This window comes from Dromiciops gliroides, chromosome 4, assembly GCF_019393635.1.
Source record: "Dromiciops gliroides isolate mDroGli1 chromosome 4, mDroGli1.pri, whole genome shotgun sequence".
In the NCBI taxonomy this organism is placed as follows: domain Eukaryota; kingdom Metazoa; phylum Chordata; class Mammalia; order Microbiotheria; family Microbiotheriidae; genus Dromiciops; species Dromiciops gliroides.
Window position 1 is genome coordinate 160,584,817 of NC_057864.1, and position 23,424 is coordinate 160,608,240.

Here is a 23,424-nt window from a genome sequence, read left to right on the forward strand (position 1 = left end):
CTCAGGCAGTAGTTAGTGCAGGAATTATCACCACTTTACAGATGAGGAAACTGAGTCTCAAGGAACCCAAGGTCATAAGACTGATAATTAGATGATCCAGTCAGGGGCAAACAAAATGCCCTGCTGTGAGTTTGGAAGGTTGGAGGAGAGGTTCTTACCAACTGTGGTGATGAGGAAAGACTTCCTGGAGGAGATGGTATTTGATGAGTAATATTTCAACAGGCAGAGGTGTCATGAGCAAGAGGACAACAAGATTATGTGGGCTTCAGGAGTGGTGTGCAGCACCAAAACAGGACAGGGGAAGAGTATGGGAAATGTGGCCAGGGATGGGTAATAGCATCATAGAATCATCGATTTGGAGCTTGAAGGAACCTCATAGATCATCTATTCCACTCCCTCATTTTACAGATGAGGAGACTGAAGTTCAGGGAAGTAGAATCATATATTTAGGGTTGGAAAGGATTTTAGAGGTCATCTACTCCAGCTTCTTGATTTTACATGTAAGGAGAGTGATGTCCAGAGAGGTCGTTACCTGCCTCAGGTCATGCAAGTAGCATACATTACAGAGATGGCATTTGAACTGAGATCTGTTGTGGATTCCACAACCAGCAACCTCCATTTTCATGAAAAGTATTATCTAATCCTCATGCAGGACTGACTTCTTTTCAATCCAAGTGAATTATGCAGGATAATGGATTTTAGAGCTAGAAGAGACCTCCAAGATACGATGATGATAACTAACATTTATATAGGGCTTTAAGGCTTGCAAAGTATTTCTTGAATATTATCTTGTTTGAGCCTCACAACAATCCTGGGAGGTAGGTGCTATCACTGTCCCCATTTTACAGATGAGGAAACTGAGGCTGAGAGTGGTTAAGTGACTTGGCCAGGGTCACACAGATAGTAAGTCTCTGAAGCAAGATTTGAACTCATCTTTCTGAATTCAGGGCAGCTAGGTGGCGCAGTTGATAGAGTGCCAAGCCTGGAGTCAGGAAGGCTCATCTTCCTGAGTTCAAATCTGGTCTTCAACACTTAACAAGGAGAATCACTTCATTCTGTTTGCCTCAGTTTCCTCAACTGTAAAATGAGCTGGAGAAGGAAATGGCAAACCATTCCAGCATCTTTGCCAAGAAAACCTCAAATGGGGTCACAAAGAGTTGGACACAACTAAAAACGACTAAAGAACAACTTCCTGAATTGAAGTCTAATGCTCTATCCACTACATCAGTCCTTAACCTGGGGTCCATGGACACCCAAAAGGTCAACAGATAAATTTAAGAGGGGAGGGAGAGGGTCTCTGAACTTGGATATGAAAAAAAAATTACATCTTCATTTTCACTAATCTCCAACTGAAATTTAGCATTTCCTTCAATAATTACATGACGGGGCAGCTAGGTGGTGCAGGGGATAGAGCACCGGCCCTGGAGTCAGGAGTACCTGAGTTCAAAGCTGGCCTCAGACACTTAACACTTACTAGCTGTGTGACCCTGGGCAAGTCACTTAACCCCAAATGCCTCACTAAAAATAAATAAATAAATAAATAATTACATGACAATGAGAAGGGGATCTATAGGCTTCACCAGACTGATCCCATCAACCCCTTCAATTCACAACGATGGAAATTTGAGCCCAGCTTACAGCTCACATCTTACAGCTTACAGTTAGTATGTAACAGAGGCAGGGATTTGAACCTAGGTCCTGGGACTCCATATGGTCACTGCCCTGGACCTGTGGCAGGCTTGACCACAGTCATTTTTCAAGGCTGCCCTAATACCTGCTGAGCAAGTTGTTTAATCAGGATTCTTTAAGCTTCTGTTGTCCTGTGTGACCAGGATCACTTTATTATACCACTCACACAGTACCAAGTGGCAGTATCCTGCCTTCTCTAAGCTCATTAAAGGCCAACATAATTAGCTTTGTTATAGCAACACCTTTGGGTAGTACTTGGAACACTTAGAATCTTCACAAGGGGCTGGAAACAAGGGAAGAAGGGCTGGCAGACAGTATCATGAGAGCATTCTAACAGGGCTTGGGTTAAACAGTCAAACCTATGGAAGGCTTCCCCCCACCCCCATGCTGCTGTGCTTATCGGGAGAACAGAACTATGAAAGGACATGCCAATCATGCTGTCACTGCCTGCAATTGTCAAATCTCCAGGCCTGCCTGGACTTCTTGTTGTGTCCCACAAATGGCTGAAATGGGATGTCTAAGTCAAGTGGGACCGTCCCACATATAACTTTGGCATCATTGTCATCAACAGACGTCATTCATGGGGTGAATGTCATCCGTGTGTTAGGAATGGGGTTCTGCATCCTTGCAGGCCACTGCTCTGCTCATCCTAATAAAGGCTGACATTTATATAGAGTGATTTATACATATTGTCTGTCTAGATTCTCACAGCAGGCATGTGAGAGTCTAAGATTGTAAGTTTAGAACTGGATGGGACCTTAGAAGTCATTTGATCTCATCTCTAGGGGAAAAAAACTGAGACCCAGGAAAGTTAAATGATTTGCCCAAGGAAGGAGGGAAGGAAACAAGCACTTACTAATCTCCTCCTGTGCTTCAGGCACTATGTTAAGCACTATAATAATAACAGCTTCCTACGTGCCAGGCACTGTGCTAAGCGCTATAATAATAATAGCTTACATTTATATAGAGTTTGCTATGTGCCAGGCACTTTATATAGTGCTTACTACGTGCTAAGCACTGTGCTAAGCACTTTACAATTATTATCTCATTTGATCTTCACAGCAATCTTATAAGTTAGGTGCTATTATTATCCCCATTTTACAGATGAGGAAACTGAGGCAGAGATAGAGTAAATGACTTGCCCAGGGTCACACAGCTAGTAAATGTGTGAGACTAGATTTGAACTCGGGTTTTCCTGACTCGTGTCTCCAGGAACTACCTAACTGCTTCAAAAGAACACAGATGGCAGTAGATTCATCTTAGAATCAGGGCTGGAAAGGCCCTTGAAGGCCAACCATCTTTTTTTTTTTTTTTTAGTGAGGCAATTGGGGTTAAGTGACTTGCCCAGGGTCACACAGCTAGTAAGTGTTAAGTGTCTGAGGCCAGGTTTGAACTCAGGTACTCCTGACTCCAGGGCCAGTGATCTATCCACTGTGCCACCTAGCTGCCCCCTAACCATCTTATTTTATAGATAAGGAAACTGGGGCCCATAGAGGTTAAGTGGCTTGCCCAAATTCTTACAGTTAAAGGCAGGATTTGAACCCTGAATTTGTTCCTCTGAACAAGTTCAGAAGTATCTGTCATATTATCCCGCCTTTACTGATAAGGAAAATGAGGCTCAAAGATGTCACAGGATTGTAGAATTCAGAGCTAGAAAGGACACTTGAGATCATCTACTCCAATCTCCTTATTTTACAAATTAGAAGGCTGTAAGATTTCAAACTGCAAGAGACCTAAGAGATCCAGTTCTATCCAACAAACATTTATTGAGTTTATCTAGTTAACCAGTTCAGTTATCTAGTTCATTAACTAGTTCAACCCCCTCACTTTGGCAGATGAGGAAACTGAGGCTGAAAGGGAGGAAGCAACTTGTCCAAGGATATATTAGTAGTAAATAAACGAGCCAGATATCCAACCCAGGTCCTTTAATTCCAGATCTTTCCATTCCACCCATACAGCTAAACCCAAACTCAGGTCATAGAATCACAAATTATTAGACCTGGAAAGGACTTGATTTTTTGTATTTTTTCAGATGAGGAAACTGAGACTCAGGGAGATGAAGTGTCTTCCCGAAGTCCCAGCCAGCAAGTGGTAGAGCCCTCTGGCTCTGAGTTGAGCTGCTCCATCCACAGTGGCAACTGGCCAATGAGGATTCAAGTCAGGGACAGCCCTGGGATTCCACCACCTCATTCCTGGTTCCTCACCTTGCAATCCAACAAGCCCATGTGCCATTTGCCCCCCTCCCCTCCAGAACTTCTTCCATCTGTTTTCCAGGGCACACAGGGTATTGTTCGTTCCTTCTAGGTGGAGGGGGTTCTAATGACAGGCGGCGCAGACTCAACCACCACATGTTACACTTGATCTTTGTGGTTGTGTGGCAGCCCTAACTGTGGTTTTTGTTCTCCGTTAGCTCTTTGTGATTGACAATGGCGCAGATGACTGGAGGATAGCCATGACCTACGAACGCATCCTCTACATCAGCCTGGAGATGCTGGTTTGTGCCATCCACCCCATCCCTGGTGAATATAAATTTTTTTGGACAGCCCGCCTAGCCTTCTCCTATGCTCCTTCCAGGGCTGAGGCTGACGTGGACATCATCCTTTCTATCCCTATGTTCCTCCGGCTGTACCTGATTGCCCGAGTCATGTTGCTGCATAGCAAGCTCTTTACAGACGCCTCCTCACGGAGTATTGGGGCACTAAACAAAATCAACTTCAACACTCGCTTTGTCATGAAGACCCTCATGACCATCTGCCCCGGGACAGTGCTCCTAGTCTTCAGCATTTCCCTGTGGATTATTGCCGCCTGGACAGTACGAGTCTGTGAAAGGTAAGCCTGAGAGCCAGTTGATGTAGCCTTTCTGAAGTGTGGAAAGGACAGAGCTCCTGTTATTTTTCAGTGTTGGAAAATGCACAGGATTTAGAGTCAGAGGACCTAGGTTGAAATCTTAGATCTGGCAGCTACATATCGAAATATGTGGCCTTTAGTAAGTCACGCAGTATTTCTAAGCCTCAGTTTTCTTACCTGTAAAAAAATGGACAATGGTCCTAAGTCTACTCACCTCATAACGTTACTGGGAGGAAAGTACTGTGTAGCTTTAAAGTGTTAGAGGAAGTGAGTTATTATTCTTATCCTCATTCCTGTGCTTCTAAGTCAATAAGTTTGCTGTATATTCTATACAGTTTCTGGAAGCATGCACCTTTGCCCTTTCTAATATGGTTCTGTTCCCAGCTGGTATAAGCTCACCTACTTGGGATAATTTAAAAGTACACATGAATGTTAAAGAAACATTGCTGATTATTCCATGGATTGGGGTTTGGGCAATAACATTGCATCCAGGGGCAGGTAGGTGGTACAGTGGATAAAGCGCCAGCCCTGGATTCAGGAGGACCTGAGTTCAAATCCAGCCTCAGACACTTGACACTTAATAGCTGTGTGACCCTCGGCAAGTCACTTAATCCTCATTGCCCTTCAAAAAACAACAACAACAAACAAACAAAGCAAAACAAAACATTGCATCCAGACCCAAACTGAACTCGATAAGACAGAGTTTTTCAATCAGTATTGCCCCTAGGGTACTGGGCAATTAACTTTGGAACCACACCTTGAAGGCTGCTGAGTAATGATATAGAGAGAGCCATTCAGTGGGAGAGAGGAACTGGCCCCCTAAATAGTTGGTGTTTAAAAAAAAAATCTGGATCATGGATCGAAGGCGACAAGTCAACAAGTCAAGTCAGCAAGCATTTATTAAGCACTTATCATGTGCCAGGCAGAACTTTGGAGCCGGAAGGGCTCTTAGAGAACATCCTGTCTAACCCTTTCACTTTATTGCTGGGGATACAGGCTCAGAGGGGTAAATCAACCTGCCAAAGCTGGCTAATGCCAGAGCTGGGACTAGATACCAGGTCTTCTGACTCACAGTGCAACATTTTGTCCCTATGATCCCACCCTCTCCCACTCAAGGCAAAGGAGTGGGACTATAGTTCCTGCTTCCCCATCCCCTTCAGATGATCTTCTATGACCTTTCCCCTTTAAAGATGCCTTCAGGCCAATCTGACCTGTTCCACCTAAATCAAAATTATCTAGGGGGACTTGGCTCCACCTTGCATACCTTTGAGGTGACCCTGTTAGGGCCTACTCTGATGACTGGTTCATCAAAATTTAATATTCTTCCCACCGATCTCCCACCAGCCTGTCTCCTGATTACTAATGTCCTGAGAATGATGAGTCTGACCCATTCATCTATTCAATGGACACTTTCGTGCCTGTTGGGTGCAGAGGGTTAGATGTCAAGATGAGATATGACACAGCCCTTGTTCTCATGAGCTTTGGTCTAGTTTTGTTTTTTCTGTGTGTGGGAGCTGGAGTGGGGAAGGACCCGGTAAATACAGATAACTGGGATACACAATATTCTACAATAAATGCATCAGAGACATATAAAACCCAGGACAAAAGGTAATCAGCAGCAATAGCTCAAACAAGTGAAGTTTCTTCTGCCCTGACTCATATTTTCTGTTTATTTTTAAAATTCTGATTCATTTAGAGACTAGTTTCTGTCAGGACATTGGCCTGGGCCCCCCCTAGCTAGGCTGTAATGGCATCTTCTGCTGTAGCTGGACAGCTCCCTGATGATGGGGGTTGCGCATTCCGTGACAGCAGTGGAGCTTTGGGAAACACAGAACCTCCGTGAAGAGCAGCCCGGCATACACCAGACCCAGCTCCTCAGGCTCAGGATAGTATTTAGCAACTGGCAACTGGCATAACAACATATGCTTCAAGTGGGATGACATTCAGCAAGGTTTTCTCTATGTTCTCCCATAAAAGCAGACGTTGCCCAAATGTGAAAAGCATTTAGGGCCACCGAAAATCACTAGGGTTGTTACGTTTGACTTCAGGCGAGGAGATAGCATGGAAAAGTGAAAAGGGCACAGGTGGGGAAGTTGGGGGGTGGGGCCTGGGTTCGAATCCCAGCTTTGCTACTCATTAGCCATGTGACCATGGGCAAGAGACTTAACCGCTGTTCACTGCTGTGGGACTTACTTTCTTCATCTGTAAAATGGAGAGATTGGACCAGAAGGATTCTAAAATTGCCTCCAGCCCTAGATTCCTAAGTAGGATAAAACTCTCTCCACGCCCCTCCCACCCTGACTTCCCTCCAGCCTAGGGTAAAATTCTTTGTGGTTCATCTATTTTACTTTGTGTCTCTAACTCAACAAGGCCTAGTGCTTGAGCAATATTACCCCAAATGTTTTCCTTCTAACGAATTTCATTGTTTTGTTTATTTATAAAACCAAAGAGCTGGAAGAGACCTTTGGGATTCCTCTAGTCCAGCTCCATCATGTTACAAGAAAAGAAACAGATATGTAGAGAGGCTGAGTGAGTTGTCTGAGGCCATAGAGCCAGTAATAGTTGAGCTGGGCCTCCAACCCTGAGGTCTGCTTTCCATCTTACCTCTCATTTTGGCTCCCAGTTCATTTTGGTTCCCAGTTCATTGCTCTATCTACTGTGTAACCATTATCTTCCTTTGTCAAATAAAGGGAACTTGACATTTTCCTTGGCAAATAGAGTGATTTAGAAGTGTATTGACATTTCAGGTGGTTTTCAATGGCCTTTAATGTTGTTTGGGTTTTTTTTTTTTCTTTCCTAATTTGAGCAGGGCTAATCTGGCTCACAGGCAGCTAGGTGGCATAGGGGATAGAGGCCCAGGCCTGGTGTCAGGAAGACTCATCTTCATGAGTTCAAACCTGGCTTCAGCTACTTTCTTGCTGTGTGACCTTGGGCAAGTCACTTAACCCTTTTTCCCTCAGTTTCCTCATCTGTAAAATGAGCTGGAAAAGAAAATGGCAAACCACTCTAGTATCTTTGCCAAGAAAACCCCAAATGGGCTCACAAAGAGTTGGGCATAATTGAAATGACTGAATAACAATAATCTGGCCCATTGGCAGATAGATGAAAGGCAACATGGTTTAGTGGAAAGAGCATCAGACCTGGGGCCAGAGTCCTGGTTCCAATACTTACTAGCTGTGTGACCTTGGGTAAGTCACCTTAAATCTCTGAGGCCTAGTTTCCTCATCTGTAAAAATGGAGATATAAATTCTTCTTCTATAAACCTCACAGGGTGGTTGTGAGGAAAGCACATTTGGAATCTCAAAGTGCCATATAAATATGTCATGATTCAAATCAAGCTCTGAAGCACAGAAGACAATGAGGAGATTCATAGGACATACAGAAGTTTACTTTTTTTTCACAGAGGTAATTGTATGTTTTTGAGAAGTCTTTGAGTTGCTATAGGAAATTAAAGTGCTGACTTAACCTTGATCCCTGGTGTGAAATTGAATATAATTCAAATATACTAATGGAAATGCAAATACATTTTCATATTGTTGTTGTTCAGTCACTGTCCAACTCTTCATGACCCCATTTGGGGCTTTCTTGGCAAAGATACTGGAATAGTTTGCCATTTCCTTCTCCACCTCATTTTACAGATGAGGAAACTGAGGCAAACAGTCTCAAGTGACTTGCCCAGGGTTACGAATCTAGGAAATATTTGAGGCCAGATTTGAGTTTAGGAAAATGATTCTTTCTGACTCCAGGCCTGGCACTCTATCCACTATACCATTTAGCTGCCCACGTTTTCATTTACTAATACTATAATCAAGGGGCAGAAGACATTGCCTAAAAAAAACCCTGATGATTGCCTTTAGGATTAGGAGCATATACTTAAACAGGAAGCACAGACTGGCTTATTGTCCTCCCCACTGCAACATTAACCAGTGTTTGGTCCCAAGCTGTATACATACAATTTGGAAGTTGCTATGGAAATGTCCCTTTAACTAAAGATATTTTGAAAGGCATTTCCCATTTCTTGTATTGTAAGTTATTTGGCAAAGAAGTCTTTTTTCACTTTGCCTGGCTTCCAAGGAAGAACTGAGGGATTTGGGAATTTCACCAAAATAGCCATTGATCTATAGAGAACAAAACAAAGCCCTAGTCATGCGAGGGAGTGATGACAACCGTAGGCTTGTTTGTGTTGGCCCCCAGCTAGACATTACATCATAGACGCTGAGATCTGACAGTTGTGGGATTCGGCATTCTCTGGGACACTCTTGGTGATATGTCAACCTCCCACAGGCCCTCATCCATCCATGAAGTTCTAATTACGCACTTTCAACTATGAAGTAACAGAGTAGATTGGATTGGATGATTCCCATCCCCTGCCCCCATTGTCCTGATTCCTAACTACAACAGGTTGGGGAAATCAGGTTTCTTGTCATGTACATGGTAGAGGAACCTGCCAGAAAACAGTAGTAGATTCATCTTTCTGTGCATTTGGGAATCCTGCTGGTAAGTTTCCTTAGGATGTTATATAGCTGCAGTCTTGCTACTTGTACTCTACCTGCCCTTTGAAGGGCTCTTTTAGATTTGTTCACTCTCCCAGTTGCTCTCTCCACTTGGTGGAAGGGACTCCTTTGCTTGTGATGAACCCACCAACTTTGTACAAGCAGCATGTAGTCATGTACTGTAAGGCTTTTAGCATAGTCGTTTGTGTACATTTCAATTGCTAAAAACACTTTCATACATCGGGAGATCTGTCATATCTTCCAGGTGGATATTTTCTCTACCATTGCAAGTTATAACCCTCCCATGCCTTAGTAGACTATTTACATGAGTTGCCATGTCCAAAAAATGAATCACTTGGAAGCCAGCCTTCTGGTGTTGGACCTTTCCAAACTTATCTAGACTGGGGTTCAGACAAGAGCTGCACAGTCTTGGAATGGGGTCTGCACTCCAGGCTCTCTGAACTAAAAGGAGACTGAAGCCATCTAGACTAAAATGTACACGAACAAGATTCAAACAACCAAACCGTCCAAAAACATTTAGTAAACATTTGCTATATGCTAGGCACTGTGCTAGACAAAAATGGGGCGGTCTCTGTTGTCAAGGAACTTACATTCTATGAGGGATGGCAGGTGGGAAACACTAGGGGGGTGTGTGAATGTGTGTCTGTGTGTCTGTGTGTCTGTGTGTGTCTGTGTGTGTCTGTGTGTAGCACCTCCAACCCCATAGCTGGACAGTTACCTAAGGGATAGCACCCTGTCCGATACATGAATGCATGCATATGTGCGGGTATACACAGGTGTCTCCATATATGTATATATACACATACATACATGAGAGTACCTCTACCCCTAGAGCTGGACAGTTACCTAAGGGACAGCCCCCCCTGTCCCTTATACACACATGTGTATATGCATCCATATATATATATGTGTGTGTGTGTGTGTGTGTGTGTGTGTGTGTAGCATCACTACTCCCATGGGCTAGACAGTTACCTAATGTAGTCCCTTATGTACCTCTATGTACACAAACATACATGTATATGTATGTGGGTGTGTATATACATGTATGTATGTGTACATATAAATTTATATGTAGCATTTCTACACCCATAGGCTGGACAGCTACCTAAGGGATAGTCTCCTGTGCAGATATACAGCATGGTCACCTCAGAGCTGTCTCACCCAATCAGATGAAAAATCTTCCTCTGAGTATAAAATGAATAAAAGGCAATATGCAGAGGGAAGGCACTAACCACTAAGGGTAATCAAGAAAGATCTCACATAGGACAGAACTTTGAAGGAAATTGGTGATTCTGAAAAATACCCTTAGAAGCCTGTGACCTCTGACTGAAAAGCTAGAGGGCAGAGCAAAAAACTCTTCCCAAAGCCTCCATTTACAGAGGGCTCACGGTCCAGTGATTTTCCATCAGCTGCACTCCTTAGAGTTCATTCCATCACTATCCTTGCCTATATGCAGTACCTTCTAATCTAATTTTAAGCTTCTTTTTGTGTGTCTTCCCCCATTAGATTGTAAGCTCCTTGAGAGCAGGGACTGTCTTTCTTTCTGCTTATACTTGTACCCCCAGCAGTTAGCACAGTGCCTGGCATATAGTAGGCACTTAATAAATGTTTATTGAATTGAATCCAATTAGTCCCTACCCTCAGGGAGTTTACATTCTACTGGAAGGATACAAAGTATGCACAAATAAGTAGTGGTGGTGGTGGTAGTAGTAGTAGTAGTACTGGTAGTAACTACAAATTACATACAAAGTAATTTTAAGAAGACAGTGCTGTCAGGGGGCAGCTAGGTGACGAAGTGGATAAAGCATTGGCCCTGGATTCAGGAGGATATGAGTTCAAATCCAGCCTCAGACACTTGCTAGCTGTGTGACCCTGGGCAAGTCACTTAATCCCCATTGCCCCACCAAAAAAAGAAAAGAAGAAGAAGAAGAAGAAGAAAAAGAAGAAGAAGAAGAAGATAGTACTGTCAACTGCTGGATGACCAAGAAAAGACTCATATAAGAAGCAGCACCAGCTTTGTCCTATTAAGCCAAGCATTCCAAAGTCTAATTCTTCTTCTAGGTAACAGAACTTCAAATCCTTGAAAAATGTCAGGTGTCACAGTAGGCAGCTAGGTGGCAGAGTGGATAGAGCACTAGACCTGGAGTCAGGAAGACCTGAGATAAAATCTGACCTTAAACTAGTTGTGTGACCTTGGGCAAGTCATTTAAGCATTTTCTGCAGCTGTTAAAATGGGGATAATAATAGTACCTACCTCCTAGGATTATTATAAGGATCAAATGAGATAATGTTTACAAAATTCTTAGCATAGTTTGACACCTAGTACACACTTAATAAATGCTTCCTTCCTTCCCTCCCTCCCTCCTCAAGTCTTCTTTTCAGGGTTTGTGCCTGGTACATAGTAGGTTCCTAAGAAATCCTTTCTTCCTTACTAAAATATGGCATGGAAAACTGAAAGCTGGCCCCATGGCATGATGAACCATTGAGTTATTGACGAACCAGTTGTACACCAGATGACTTTTTTTTTGGTGGAGCAATGAGGGTTAAGTGACTTGCCCAGGGTCACACAGCTAGTAAGTGTCAAGTGTCTGAGGCCGGATTTGAACTCAGGTCCTCCTGAATCCAGGACTCCAGGGCCAGTGCTTTATCTACTGCACCACTTAGCTGCCCCCAGATGACTTTTAAAATACAGTTTTCTGTAACTGATCTGGAAGACTTTCCAATTCCTTCATTTCCTAGTGAATGGTTTCCCTTTCTACTTTTTTAAGACCTTGTACTCATCCCCCAGACATATACATATCCCTTGCCATCCCAGTTTAAAAAGAATCCCTATCTAGTGCACTTCTAAGTCACTATAAGGCCAGATCTGAGCATAATATTGATCTTCCTGACATTAAAGTCCAGAATACTATGGAGATTCCCAAATAAGAGCCATAATCACTCAAAGGAGTTTTCCTCAACCACCTACCTAGGTAAAAGAAAATGATAAAAAATACCTATTGTCCAGACTATAATATGCAGTTGGATAGATAACACAGAGATCTGGTCCATATGAACATTTGACAGACTTTGTACATGGCCAATGAACTGGACCCAGAGTTAAAGAGAAAGAAAGGAATAGGATGAATTGCCCTTGGGGAAATAGTCCCAAGCTTCTTACTGAAACCAGGCTATCTTTTTAACAGCATTCTTCTACTGATGCTGTATGGCTCCAATCAATCAATAAGCATTTTTAAAACACTATGTGCTAGGCACTGTGCTAAGTGATGGGAATACAAAAACAAGAGGGAAAACAGTCCCTGTCCTCAAGGAACTTACATTCGAATGGGGGAGACAACATCAAAACATATAGGGATGGGGCAGCTAGGTGGTGCAGTGGATAAGGCACCAGCCTTGGATTCAAGAGGACCTGAGTTCAAAACCAGCCTCAGACACTTACTAGCTGTGTGACCCTGGGCAAGTCAATTAACCCCCATTGCCCTGCAAAAAAAACTCAAACAAACAAACATATAGAGATATACAAAACACAGATAGAGCCCACAACAAAGTGTGGTAGAAATGGCTTCTGTTTTACACAGACTGAATTGATTACCCATTTCCCCCCCAATCTTAAAAGTATTTTATTATTTTCCAGTTACATGTAAAGATAGTCTTCAACATTTGTTTTTATAAGATTTTGAGTTCCAAATTTTTTTAATTTAGAATTTTATTTTTTCCCCAAGTTACATGTAAAAACAAATTTAGCATAGATCTTTTAAAACTTTGTGTTCCAAATTCTCTTCCTCCCTCCCTCCCTACCCCTCCTTAAGAACTCAAGCAATTCAATATAAGTTATACTTGTGTAGTCATGCAAAAACATTTCTACATTAGTCAGGTTGTGAAAGAAAACAGACAAAAAAAACCTTAGAAAAAGGAACTAACAAAAAAAATACTTCAATCTGAAAACTGCCTTAAACTGATTTCTCCTTAAGAGAACAGGGAGGCTATCCATGGGATTTATATGATTCATGGGATTAGGGCTCAAGTAATTGGTTTGGCTTCTCTGCTACCTGAGATATAAGGGACTTAGTCTTTGGGAAGATGGTACACAGAGATTTAGTAGTATTCCCACTGTCCGTTAGAGGGTATCTTTCTTTTTTTCTTTTTTTGCAGGGCAATGAGGAAGTGACTTGCCCAGGGTCACACAGCTAGTAAGTGTCAAGTGTTTGAGGTCGGATTTGAACTCAGGTCCTCCTGAATCCAGGGCTGATGCTTTATCCACTGCACCACCTAGCTGCCCCCTTGGAGGGCATCTTTCTGATATAATGTTGCCATTGCCATAGGGAATGTAGAATAATATCTGATTTACCAAAGGGAGTCTCCACCTCTTAAGTTATAACTAGGAAGAGAGGAGAATGTGGGATGGGGAGGGGGGAGGAGGGAAAGGGAGAAGGGGGACCAGTTTGAACTGATGGGCCCCAAGGATTCTTTTTTAGCATTTCCTCTCATGAATGTCATTTGCCTAACAATTGCCTTGGTTTACAGGGTCTTCAGAAAAAATGTGCTAATGGAAAGCCTGTTGATTTAAGAGAAGGTTCATTCCTGTGAGAATGTGTCTTCGTACTATAGTGACCAAACAGGGGGCAATCCCTTAAGCAGTAGTAGAATGTTGATATATTATAAAGAAAATTTTGCAGCCAATAAGACTTTACCAGGTAAAAATTGATCATAAATACTCAATCTAATAATCATTACTATGGCTTGCTTAGGAGGCTACCATCCTGCTGTTTCTTTAGTATGCTTCCTAAGCTAAAATAGTAATACTTTATTTGCATACTTTGTGTTAGGGTCTGGGGGGCTCTGAGACAAGGACACCTGAGAAAACAGGGAAGGTCTTACAGGGTATTGTCAAGGACACAGTAGTCACTGACCTTGGGGAACAAATCATCCCCCAGCCCTTTGTGGTTCTTTGAACCTAAGACCTCAGGCATATCCCAGCACAGATCAATGTAAGACTTCTACATGATGATATGTAACACATGAGGACTTGAATTCAAATAGAGATGCACAGGCAAACCTGATGGTAACCAACACATATACCATCTCCCCTGCCTGCCCCTCTCCCCAGTTACACTGCTCCACCATCCAGAGCTCTTGCCTCTCTATTTTCACACACATGAAGAGACAGACAGACACGGAGACAGAAGGAGGGAGGGAATGGAAGGAGGGAGGAAGGGAAGGGGGGAGAGAGAGACAAAGAGAAAGAGAGAGAGAACCTAAACAGCAGTCCAGAAACCAAGCTCTCCTAACTTTTCAATGCCACCTGCGATCAACCCCAGAGTTAGAGAATGATTTGCTTTTTAGAACTATTGGCAACAGCTACTGGCTTTACCCCACAGATCCACTGCCTTCCTTCCTGAATGTGGTAACAGCTTGACTGGTATTCCCTCCATCAGTGCTAATTCTAATCCCCTCTGTCCCTTGTCCTCCATGACACAAATCCTATGAGCTCCCATTTACATAACGCTTCTGGTTTCAAAGCACTTTACTCACAACAACCTTGTGAGATAACTAGTACAGGTATTATTATCCCCACTTTACAGATAAATTGAGACTCAAGGTTAAATAATTTATTCAAGGTCACATAACTAGTTGGCAGCAGAGCCTGGACTCTGGCCCAAAGGATTCTGGTTCCAAGGTCAGATCTCTTTCTACTCACAACATACTGTCTCTCACTGACAAGCTTTTTCTCACTTCTCTGATTTTCTGTTCCTTCATCTTTCTCTTAGCTTTACCTTTCTTTTTTTTCCTCTTTTTACTTTATAATCTGGGGCATTTTCTCCCTGCTCCATTGTTTTCTGGGAGTCCTTAGCAACCCTCTTCAATTCCTTGGCACTGGAACATGCAAAGGGATCATTTGCAGCAAGGGAGAGACCTCTTAGATGATAAACTTGAGGAACTGGTTGGATTAGGAAGAGTCTATAAATAAGCATTCTAAATAAAGTCCTGAATTTGGGGCTTTGTAGTACAGAGCAAACTCTATATTTCAGGGGGGAAAACCATTTTTCCAAGCTCATTACCCCCAAAGCACATTACCTGCCTATACTCCAACAAACCAAACCCCAGTGAATGCTTCCCTATCATCTATAATCTATCCCATTATACTGACATGCAGAGGAGGAACCTGGTGGGGTGGATAGAGAGGCCTCAGACTCAGGAAGGCCTAGGTTCAAGTCTAGCCTATGACACATGTTGACTGTCAGGCTCTCACTGTTGTCAGGCTCTCACTATACCAGGCAGCTTCCTAAGACTGTAAGTTACAGAACATTTACCAGTCTGCCTTGGTAAGAAGAATTTCCTCAGTGTGGAGTTCCTTATATTTTCAGACCTATGAAATCATAGATCTGAAATGCTAATGTATCTCCAAAGCATTTAGCACAGTGTCTGGCACATTTTTTTGTTGTTGTTCAGTCGTTTTCAGTCATGTCTGACTCTTCGTGACTCCATTTGGGGTTTTCCTGGCAAAGATACTGGAATGGTTTGTCATTCTCTTCTCCAGTTCATTTTACAGTTGAGGAAACTGAGGTAAATAGGGTTAAGTGACTTGCCCAGGGTCACATAGCTAGTATATTTCTGAAGCCAGATTTGAATTTTAGGAAGATGAGTCTTGACTCCATGCGCAGCACTCTATCCATTGTACCACTTAGCTGACCCATCCTTACACATAGTAGACACTATATAAATACTTATTCCCTCCCTTTCCCCCTTTCCTTCCCCTTTCCTTCCATGAGCAGCATGGACCCAGAGTCAAGGAAGATGTGGTTTGACTCTTGGTTCTGGCTTGTTCTAGTTGTGTGATCCTGGACAGGTGCCTTCACCCACTTTGGTTTCTTCATTTGTAAAAATGAGACTAATAAAAACACTGTTGTGGAGACATTGCTTTGGACCCATTAAAACCTATGAAAAGGGAAGTTGTTTATTTCTCTAAAGTGGGATGATCCATTCATCAGTTAATTAACAACCTAGTGTCCTGAAGATAGGACAGGACCTCAGGTACTAGGCTAGGGAAGCATCAGTTATTATTTTTCCTTCCTTCTCTAAGAGGACCATGACATTAGGGTGATGTCATGACTTGCAATGAATTGGATTTAAGTGAGGGAGGGCTGTACAAGGTCACCAACCTCACTCTCTCCTCTAGAGCCATCTGGGTCCAGTGGCAAGATTATATATATGTATATATACAGAGAGAGAGAAAAAAATAAATCAGTATGACTAGAGATGGCCCCAGATGTTTAAGGCAATTTGGGTTAAGTGACTTGCCTAGGATCACACAGCTAGTACGTGCCTGAAGTTAGATTTGAACTCAAGTCTTCCTGACTTCAGGGCCAGTGCTTTTTCCACTGTGCCACCTAGCTGCCCCTGAAGCATCAGTTACCCAAAATCTAAGGGGTCTTTGGCATCACACTGAGATGAGGGGAAAGAACCTGACAGGGGAGCCTCTAAGCAGTGCTGGCAAAAACAAATCTATGGCTTGATTCTACCTACAAGGGGACAGCTCTTTGGATCATGGAAACAAACTTCCTTAGAGGATAATGATACACAAATAACACTGTGGGCTTAAAAGCAGTCATCAGTTAAGAAAGCATTAACACTCCAACCTGCCAATGCCTTAATGCCAATAATCTGATCAAAATCCCTCATATTAAATTGGACAATTCTATTAATATTAGAAGACATAACGCTAAAATCAGTGACAAGAACTATTTCTCCTTGTTCAAGCTTGTATTTGTAACGAAATAACCACAATAACAAATGAATAACTATAATCAATCAACTATTATTATAATTATTGTTGTTATTATTAGTAATCCAACACAGAAGTCATAAAGGAAAGATTAAAAGAATCAAATTAAATATGTGTAAGATAATATATATTTCTAGACCTTAAAGCACCATATAAATGATAGCCATTGCTGTGTGAGCACTCTTTCTCTATTTTTTGTTTGTATCGCCTTTCCTTGTTTTTGAAATAATTCATTAGGAGGACCTGACTTAAAGTTCTTCCTCTGATCTTTACTAGCTTTGTGACCCTGAGCAAAGACCTTAACCTCTGTGATCCTTAGATAATTCCCTATGGTGTCACAGATGAGCTGTGACTTTCTCATGCTAAAGAAATGACCCATCTTTTGCAAATTCCTCTTTAAGCAAATGCTTCTTTAAAAAAAAGCTCCCACTATGTGCCAGGCATCACTGGAGATACAAAGCAAAAGTGAAACAGTCCCTGCCCTCAAAGAGCTTACCTTCTACAGGGGAAGGGAAGAAAACGGAAACAATATATACACAGATAAGTAAATAAAATATACATACAAAGTGATCTCAGGTATATGGGTGTTAAGTGGGAAGAGTGTCAGCAATTGGGGATGGCCACTTAAGAGAAAAATCTCATGTGGCAGGAGGCATTTCAGCTGAACAAGACACTCTAAGAGTTAGAGGTGAAGAGCAAAAGCATCATAGTCATGGGAAAGGGAGGGGATAGAGTCTGTGCAAAACCACATAGGTGGAAGATGAAATGTTATGTGTGAAAGATAGCAAGAAACTAGTTCAGTTGAATCAGAAAGCATGTGATGGGCAATGATGTAAAATTGTTTAAGAAAAACTAATTGGAGCCCAATGGTTAAGGGCTTTAAATGCCAAAGGGTTCAGATTTTATTCTAAAAGCCATAGGGAGCTGCTTATGCTTTTAGAACATGAGCATGATGGTGTATTAGGAATATCTGTACTCTCAAATACTGACAACTGTCTGTTCCCCAAGACTGAAAGGAGAAATAGATGTTTCCACACTATACAAGTTAAGTAGAAGAAATCAATGTACTCCTGGTGACCAAGTTTGATCCTGGAGCAAACTCAGGAACCTGGAAAAAAAGTCAGTGGAGCTGGGCAGGTAGAAAGAAAAGCATCACAGAATTATAGAACAGTCATGCTGAAAGAGGCTTTGCCTTCCTTCAAGTTCTGGCTGAGGGACCATATCCTCTACAAAGCATTCCTGGATCCCTTCATCTGAAGGTGATTTCTCCTTCCTCAAATTTTCCTAGAGCACCTTGTCTTCCTTTGCTCCTATCCTATTATACTTTGCATCAGCATCCATGTTGTATCCCTTCATCTCCCCCACATTGGACTGTAAATTTCTTGAGGGTAAGTCTTGGTTTTTTTTTTCATCTGTGAATCCCCAGCTCCTAGCACAACACCTTGCATATAGGAGGTGCTTAACAAATGTTTATTGAATGAAATTAACCTTAGAAATCAACTGATCCCATCCTCTCTTTGTAATCAAGGACAGCTGTAAACATTGATCCCTTCCATCCAAGGTCATCCCTTCAAAATCTCATTTTGTTATCTTTTCTCCCTTTATTTATGTGCAGGTTTCATTTGGACAGTTCTAGTGATTTGGGAGCCAGAGATATAATAACACACTTATATATGTGTTATATAGTCAAAAACTAATACCCATTATATCCAGTTCAGTGCTGTTTGATCCTTTGGGAAACAAAGTCCAGGAGAAGCTCTTCAGAGAGTTTCCAGTTTTGATTTTCTTTTATACAGCTAAGGGCTTCTGCCTCAATTGGACTGCTAATGGAACACAGGAAGAGGTAATAACAGCCAGGGCAGAAATTGAATGTGTTCTGTTTAAGTCTGTCACTTCTAACAATACAGAAATCTATTCTTAGGATATGAATACTCCTGGTTACTGAGCAATGAAAGGGACTGTCCAACAATTTAGACTCCTGCTATCTGGCAAGGTGCTACCGCTATTGAGGTATGGTCTTAAGACCCAGGATGCCCATGTTCTGGTGCTGTCCTGACATGGCCTGCTTTTGACCAGGTAGTTCGTTTTTCCATGGATAAAAATATGATGAATTGGGTTCCAGAAGGTCTTTCAATAAGTAGGTGTTGGGTAGGTATGCAGTATTGTCCACCCCCTCCTTGAAGATGCCAAGGGATTGATTTCAGTACTTGACACTTTTCTGACTTGTATTTTTGTATATACAAGGGGAGAGTGGGACCATGGACAGGACAGGTAATCAGGATCTCAAAGCCATGCACTCCCACTAAATGTGCTGATGTGCCCGTTTACAACTAGACTGAGAAGGAAAAGAAACTTCTCAGAGTTGAAAGATGAAAACGGAGCAGAACAATGACGGGAGATGAAAGTACAAAGTTAGGAGATTGATGAAGGTTTGTTTAGTGGGTCACGGTGACCTACTTGTGACTGGAACATTCTAGGAGCAAACAAATGCTTCAGGTTGAATGGGTCCTGACTATTGTCCCATCTAAGGATGGCATTCTTTCCCACAGGAACATGTTTTCTGATTGTTTCTTCATGTTAGCTGTGTCCATAGTCTTTTCACAGTGATGTCAATTCTGTAGTAGCACAAAAAAAAAAATAAGACAGTCTTAGGGTTCTGATTCCACAAAACCCTCTCCTGTCTATCTCTCTAGGACACCACTACGTGACAAATTATCTCAGAGAACTTTGGTTGCATCTAGCTACCACCACATTTTGTTTTGTTTTGTTTTGTTTTTGTACCACTTTTAATTCTACCCCAAAATGATAGGATAAAAAGTTCCTTTTAAAAAGTTCCAATTCAATTCTGTCTTTATGGAATGAATGAATGAATGAATGAACATGTGAATGAGTAACTGAATTTTAAAGAGCATTTATTAAGTATTTGCACTGTATTAAGTGTATGCCAAGCACTAGGGCTATAAATTGAAAATAGAAATAATTGTTAGAGTTCACATTCTTATGGGAAGAGACAATATATACAGGAGAGTTCAGCTGCAGGTGGATAGAAAGGTTCAGGGGTCCAAGAAGGGACTGATAGAGGAAGGATGGAAAGCTTGGAGGTCCTTAGAGGTGCCAGGTAGATGGGAAAGGGCCACCTTCCCAATAAATTCTTATCCCCTTTATAAGACCTACCCAACCATTGGCTATTCCTCCTAGGTCCAATCCTCAGGCCTCTGCTTTTCCTCATTTGTGTTTACTTCCCTAGGAAACTCATCCACCCTTTTTTTTTTGTGAGGCAATTGGGGTTAAGTGACTTGCCCAGGGTCACACAGCTAGTAAGTGTCAAGTGTCTGAGGCTGGATTTGAACTCAGGTCCTCCTCAATCTAGAGCCTGTGCTTTATCCATTGTGCCACCTAGCTGCCCCACTATTTACTCTTTTAAAAAAATTTTTATTATTTTTTGTTTTTGTTTTTGTTTTTTTGTTTGTTTTTTTGCGGGGCAATAGTGGGTTAAGTGGCTTGCCCAGGGTCACCCAGCTAGTAAGTGTCACATGTCTGAGGCCCCCCTATTTACTCTTAAGTAAACTATTCCATTGTGCAGATGACTCCCAAATCTTTATCTCTAACCTGACCCCCTTTCCAGCCTCTAGTTCCCTATCTATTATACATTTCTACATAGCTTCCTTCCTCAACATATCTAAACCAAACCCATTTCTCCCCTAGAATGACTCCTTTCTATGTATTTCTTCTTTTTATCTTCATTCTCCAAGTCTTCCAGACTCACAATCTTACTGTTGTTGTCCATATTTCATTCTCGAAGAGGACCAATGATGTCAGGAGGGTGATGTCTTGACTTGCAAGTGAGTTGGATTTAAGTGAGGCAGAGCTGTGCAAAGTTATCAGCCTCATTTCTCCTCCAGAGTCATTGGGGTCCAGTGGCAAGACACAGGTCAGGATGACTGGCAATGGCCCCAGATGCAGGGTCTTTTCCAAATCTCAGTTTGAGACAACACCCATTCAGTGCTTTAAGGCTAGGTAAGAATAGAGGCAAATTTTTTTGCCTTCACAAAAGAATTCACAATTTTCTACTCCTCTTTTGACTCCTCTCCCTTGCTCTAGCATCAAATATGTCACCAAGAGCTGTTTATTATTCCTTCCTTCACTATGTCTCTTAAATCTATCTCTTCCATTCCCATGCCCACTATAACAATTCAGGCCCATATCATTTACCTCATGGACTATAGTTCCTAACTGGTCTTCCTGAGTCCAGTCTCACCATCCACTTATTAATCCCGATCAATATTCCTATTCTTTTTCATTGTGTAACTATATTTCAACTCTTCAGTTGCTCACAAAGTCCTTTTCTGTTTGAGCACCTCCAGTAATGGGGAACTCACTCCCCAACAAGGCAGCCCATTCTGCATTTGGGCAGCTCTAATTGCTAGAGAGTTCTTCCTAATTTATTTTTAGCTGAAATTAGTCTCTCTGTAATTTCCACCCACTAGTACCATGTGTAACACATGACTAATCCCTTTTTGATGTGAAAGCCTTCCGAACTCATGAAGACAACGATAATGTTCCCCCTAAACCTTCTCTTCCTCTGATTAAACACCCCAAGTTCCTTCAGATGTTCTCACGTGAATGTTGTATCGGGCTCCTTCACCACCATGGCCACCTTCTGTTAGATGGAATCCAATTGGAGGATGTCCATTCAAAAATGTGCTACTGGGGGGGGGGGGGGACTGAAAGTCATGGACCAGATGGGATCTAAGAGTGCAGGGGGGACAGTCACCCCCTTTATTCTAGAGAGGAGAATCTTTTTATGGCAGATGAAGAGTGAATTTGCTGTGGGGGTGAGGATGGACAGACTGCAGTGTTACTGTTGATTAAAGTTCACTGCTAACCCCTTGTTCCCTAGATGGGAACTGCTGTCATGTTCTGGAGCTAGAGATAGAGACAAAGATAGAGATAGAGGGAGAGATAGAGACAGGGACAGAGATAGAGAAAGAGCTGGCAACAAAGATAGAGATAGAGAGAGAGACAGAGATAGAGACAAAGATAGATATAGATACAGACACAAATACAAATACAGATATAGATATGCATACAGATATATATACACACAGATATACAATATATATACAAACACATATGTCATACATGTATGTGTATGTGCATATAAAACACATTCTATATTATATATGATATTAAAATAGAATTATATATAATATAATTCTAACATTTATCTATAAATATGCATATATTGCATATAATGTATTATATATATATTATATATGACATTTTGTGCTATAGATAAAGTACAAAAGAAATCTTGTACATGATTCTTTAGGAGATTCTAATGGGAGGCAATTTTGTGAGCTACATGGGGCAGCTGGATATGGGTTGTGTAGGAAATTGTGAGGCCTGACAGGGGCAGTGAGAGAAATTATATTTTCTGTGAGAAAGAAACTATCCCTAGATAAGGCATAGACATTTTAATTTGGAGACAGGAGTTCTTAACTTGGATTCCAGGAACCAGTGCCAGGCCTGGAGTTGGAAAAACCTCATCTTCCTGAGTTCAAATCTGACTTGAGACACTTACGAGCTGTGTGACCCTAGGCAAGTCAATTAACTCTGTTTGCCTCAGTTTCTTCATCTGTAAAATGAACTGGAGAAGGAAATGGCAAACCACTTCAGTATCTTTGTCAAGAAAACCACAAATGGGGTCACAGAGAGTTGGACACTAGTGGAACGAACAAACAACAACAAAATTTGAATGTAATTTGTTTCTATTGTAATACAATGTATTTTATTTTTTGTATTTTAAAAAAAATCATTCTGAGAAGGGATCTATAGTCTTCGCCAGACTGCCAAAGAGGAGTAGGATGCAAAAAAAGGTTAAAAACTCAATTAAAAACTTTTTAATGAACACAGTTAGTAGAGGCATTAACTGAGAGAAACAATTTTTAGTGTTCATGAGTACAACTAATACTGGGAAACGGTCCTATCTGAAAAGAGTGTTATGGTTAGCATTTGCATTAGGCACTAACTAGACTTTCTGTCTTATAAAGAATGTCTCGACCAAGGAAACAACAGGTTTAACTTAAGTGACAGGTAACTATGAATCATATTGAGTAGACAGATATTGTTATAAATTTGCTCATTTTGTCATGTAATTTTTTTCTTTGGTTACTGGTTAATTAATCTGTTCTTGTTATTTTTAACATTTTGTTTTTTAAAATAATTTTTATTATTAACTTTGTTGTGGTTGTTTAGTTATTTTTCAGTCACGTCCCACCCTTCAGGACCCCATCTGAGGTTTCTTGGCAAAGATACTGAAGTGATTTGCCATTTCCTTCTCCAGCTCATTTTACAGATGAGGAAACTGAGTCAAATAGGCTTAAGTGACTTACCCAGGGTCACACTGTGAATACTTTGTGGCCACCATCTGAGTGGTTGCTGTCTGTAAGGTGGCTAAAATTCTAACTACACTGTCTAAAAATCTAATGAGTGGTAGCCAATAAATTAGAAGCTTTAACAAGAGTTTAGACTTTTAAGCATTTATTAAGGAGCATAAGAATTTGGTGAGGAGAAAGAGGCCTAGATGCC

At 41.6% G+C, this 23,424-nt stretch overlaps 1 protein-coding gene across 3 annotated transcripts in view; it reads left to right on the plus strand.

Moving 5' to 3' along the window:
• The window catches only part of KCNN3 (potassium calcium-activated channel subfamily N member 3), a 314,190-nt gene that overhangs the window by 199,603 nt on the left and 91,163 nt on the right, over nt 1–23,424 (plus strand). For all 3 annotated transcript variants that reach the window (XM_043962683.1, XM_043962684.1, XM_043962685.1), the window contains one exon: nt 4,100–4,518. In XM_043962683.1, coding sequence (XP_043818618.1) covers nt 4,100–4,518 — 419 coding nt within the window. The remainder of the gene's footprint in view (nt 1–4,099; nt 4,519–23,424) is intronic.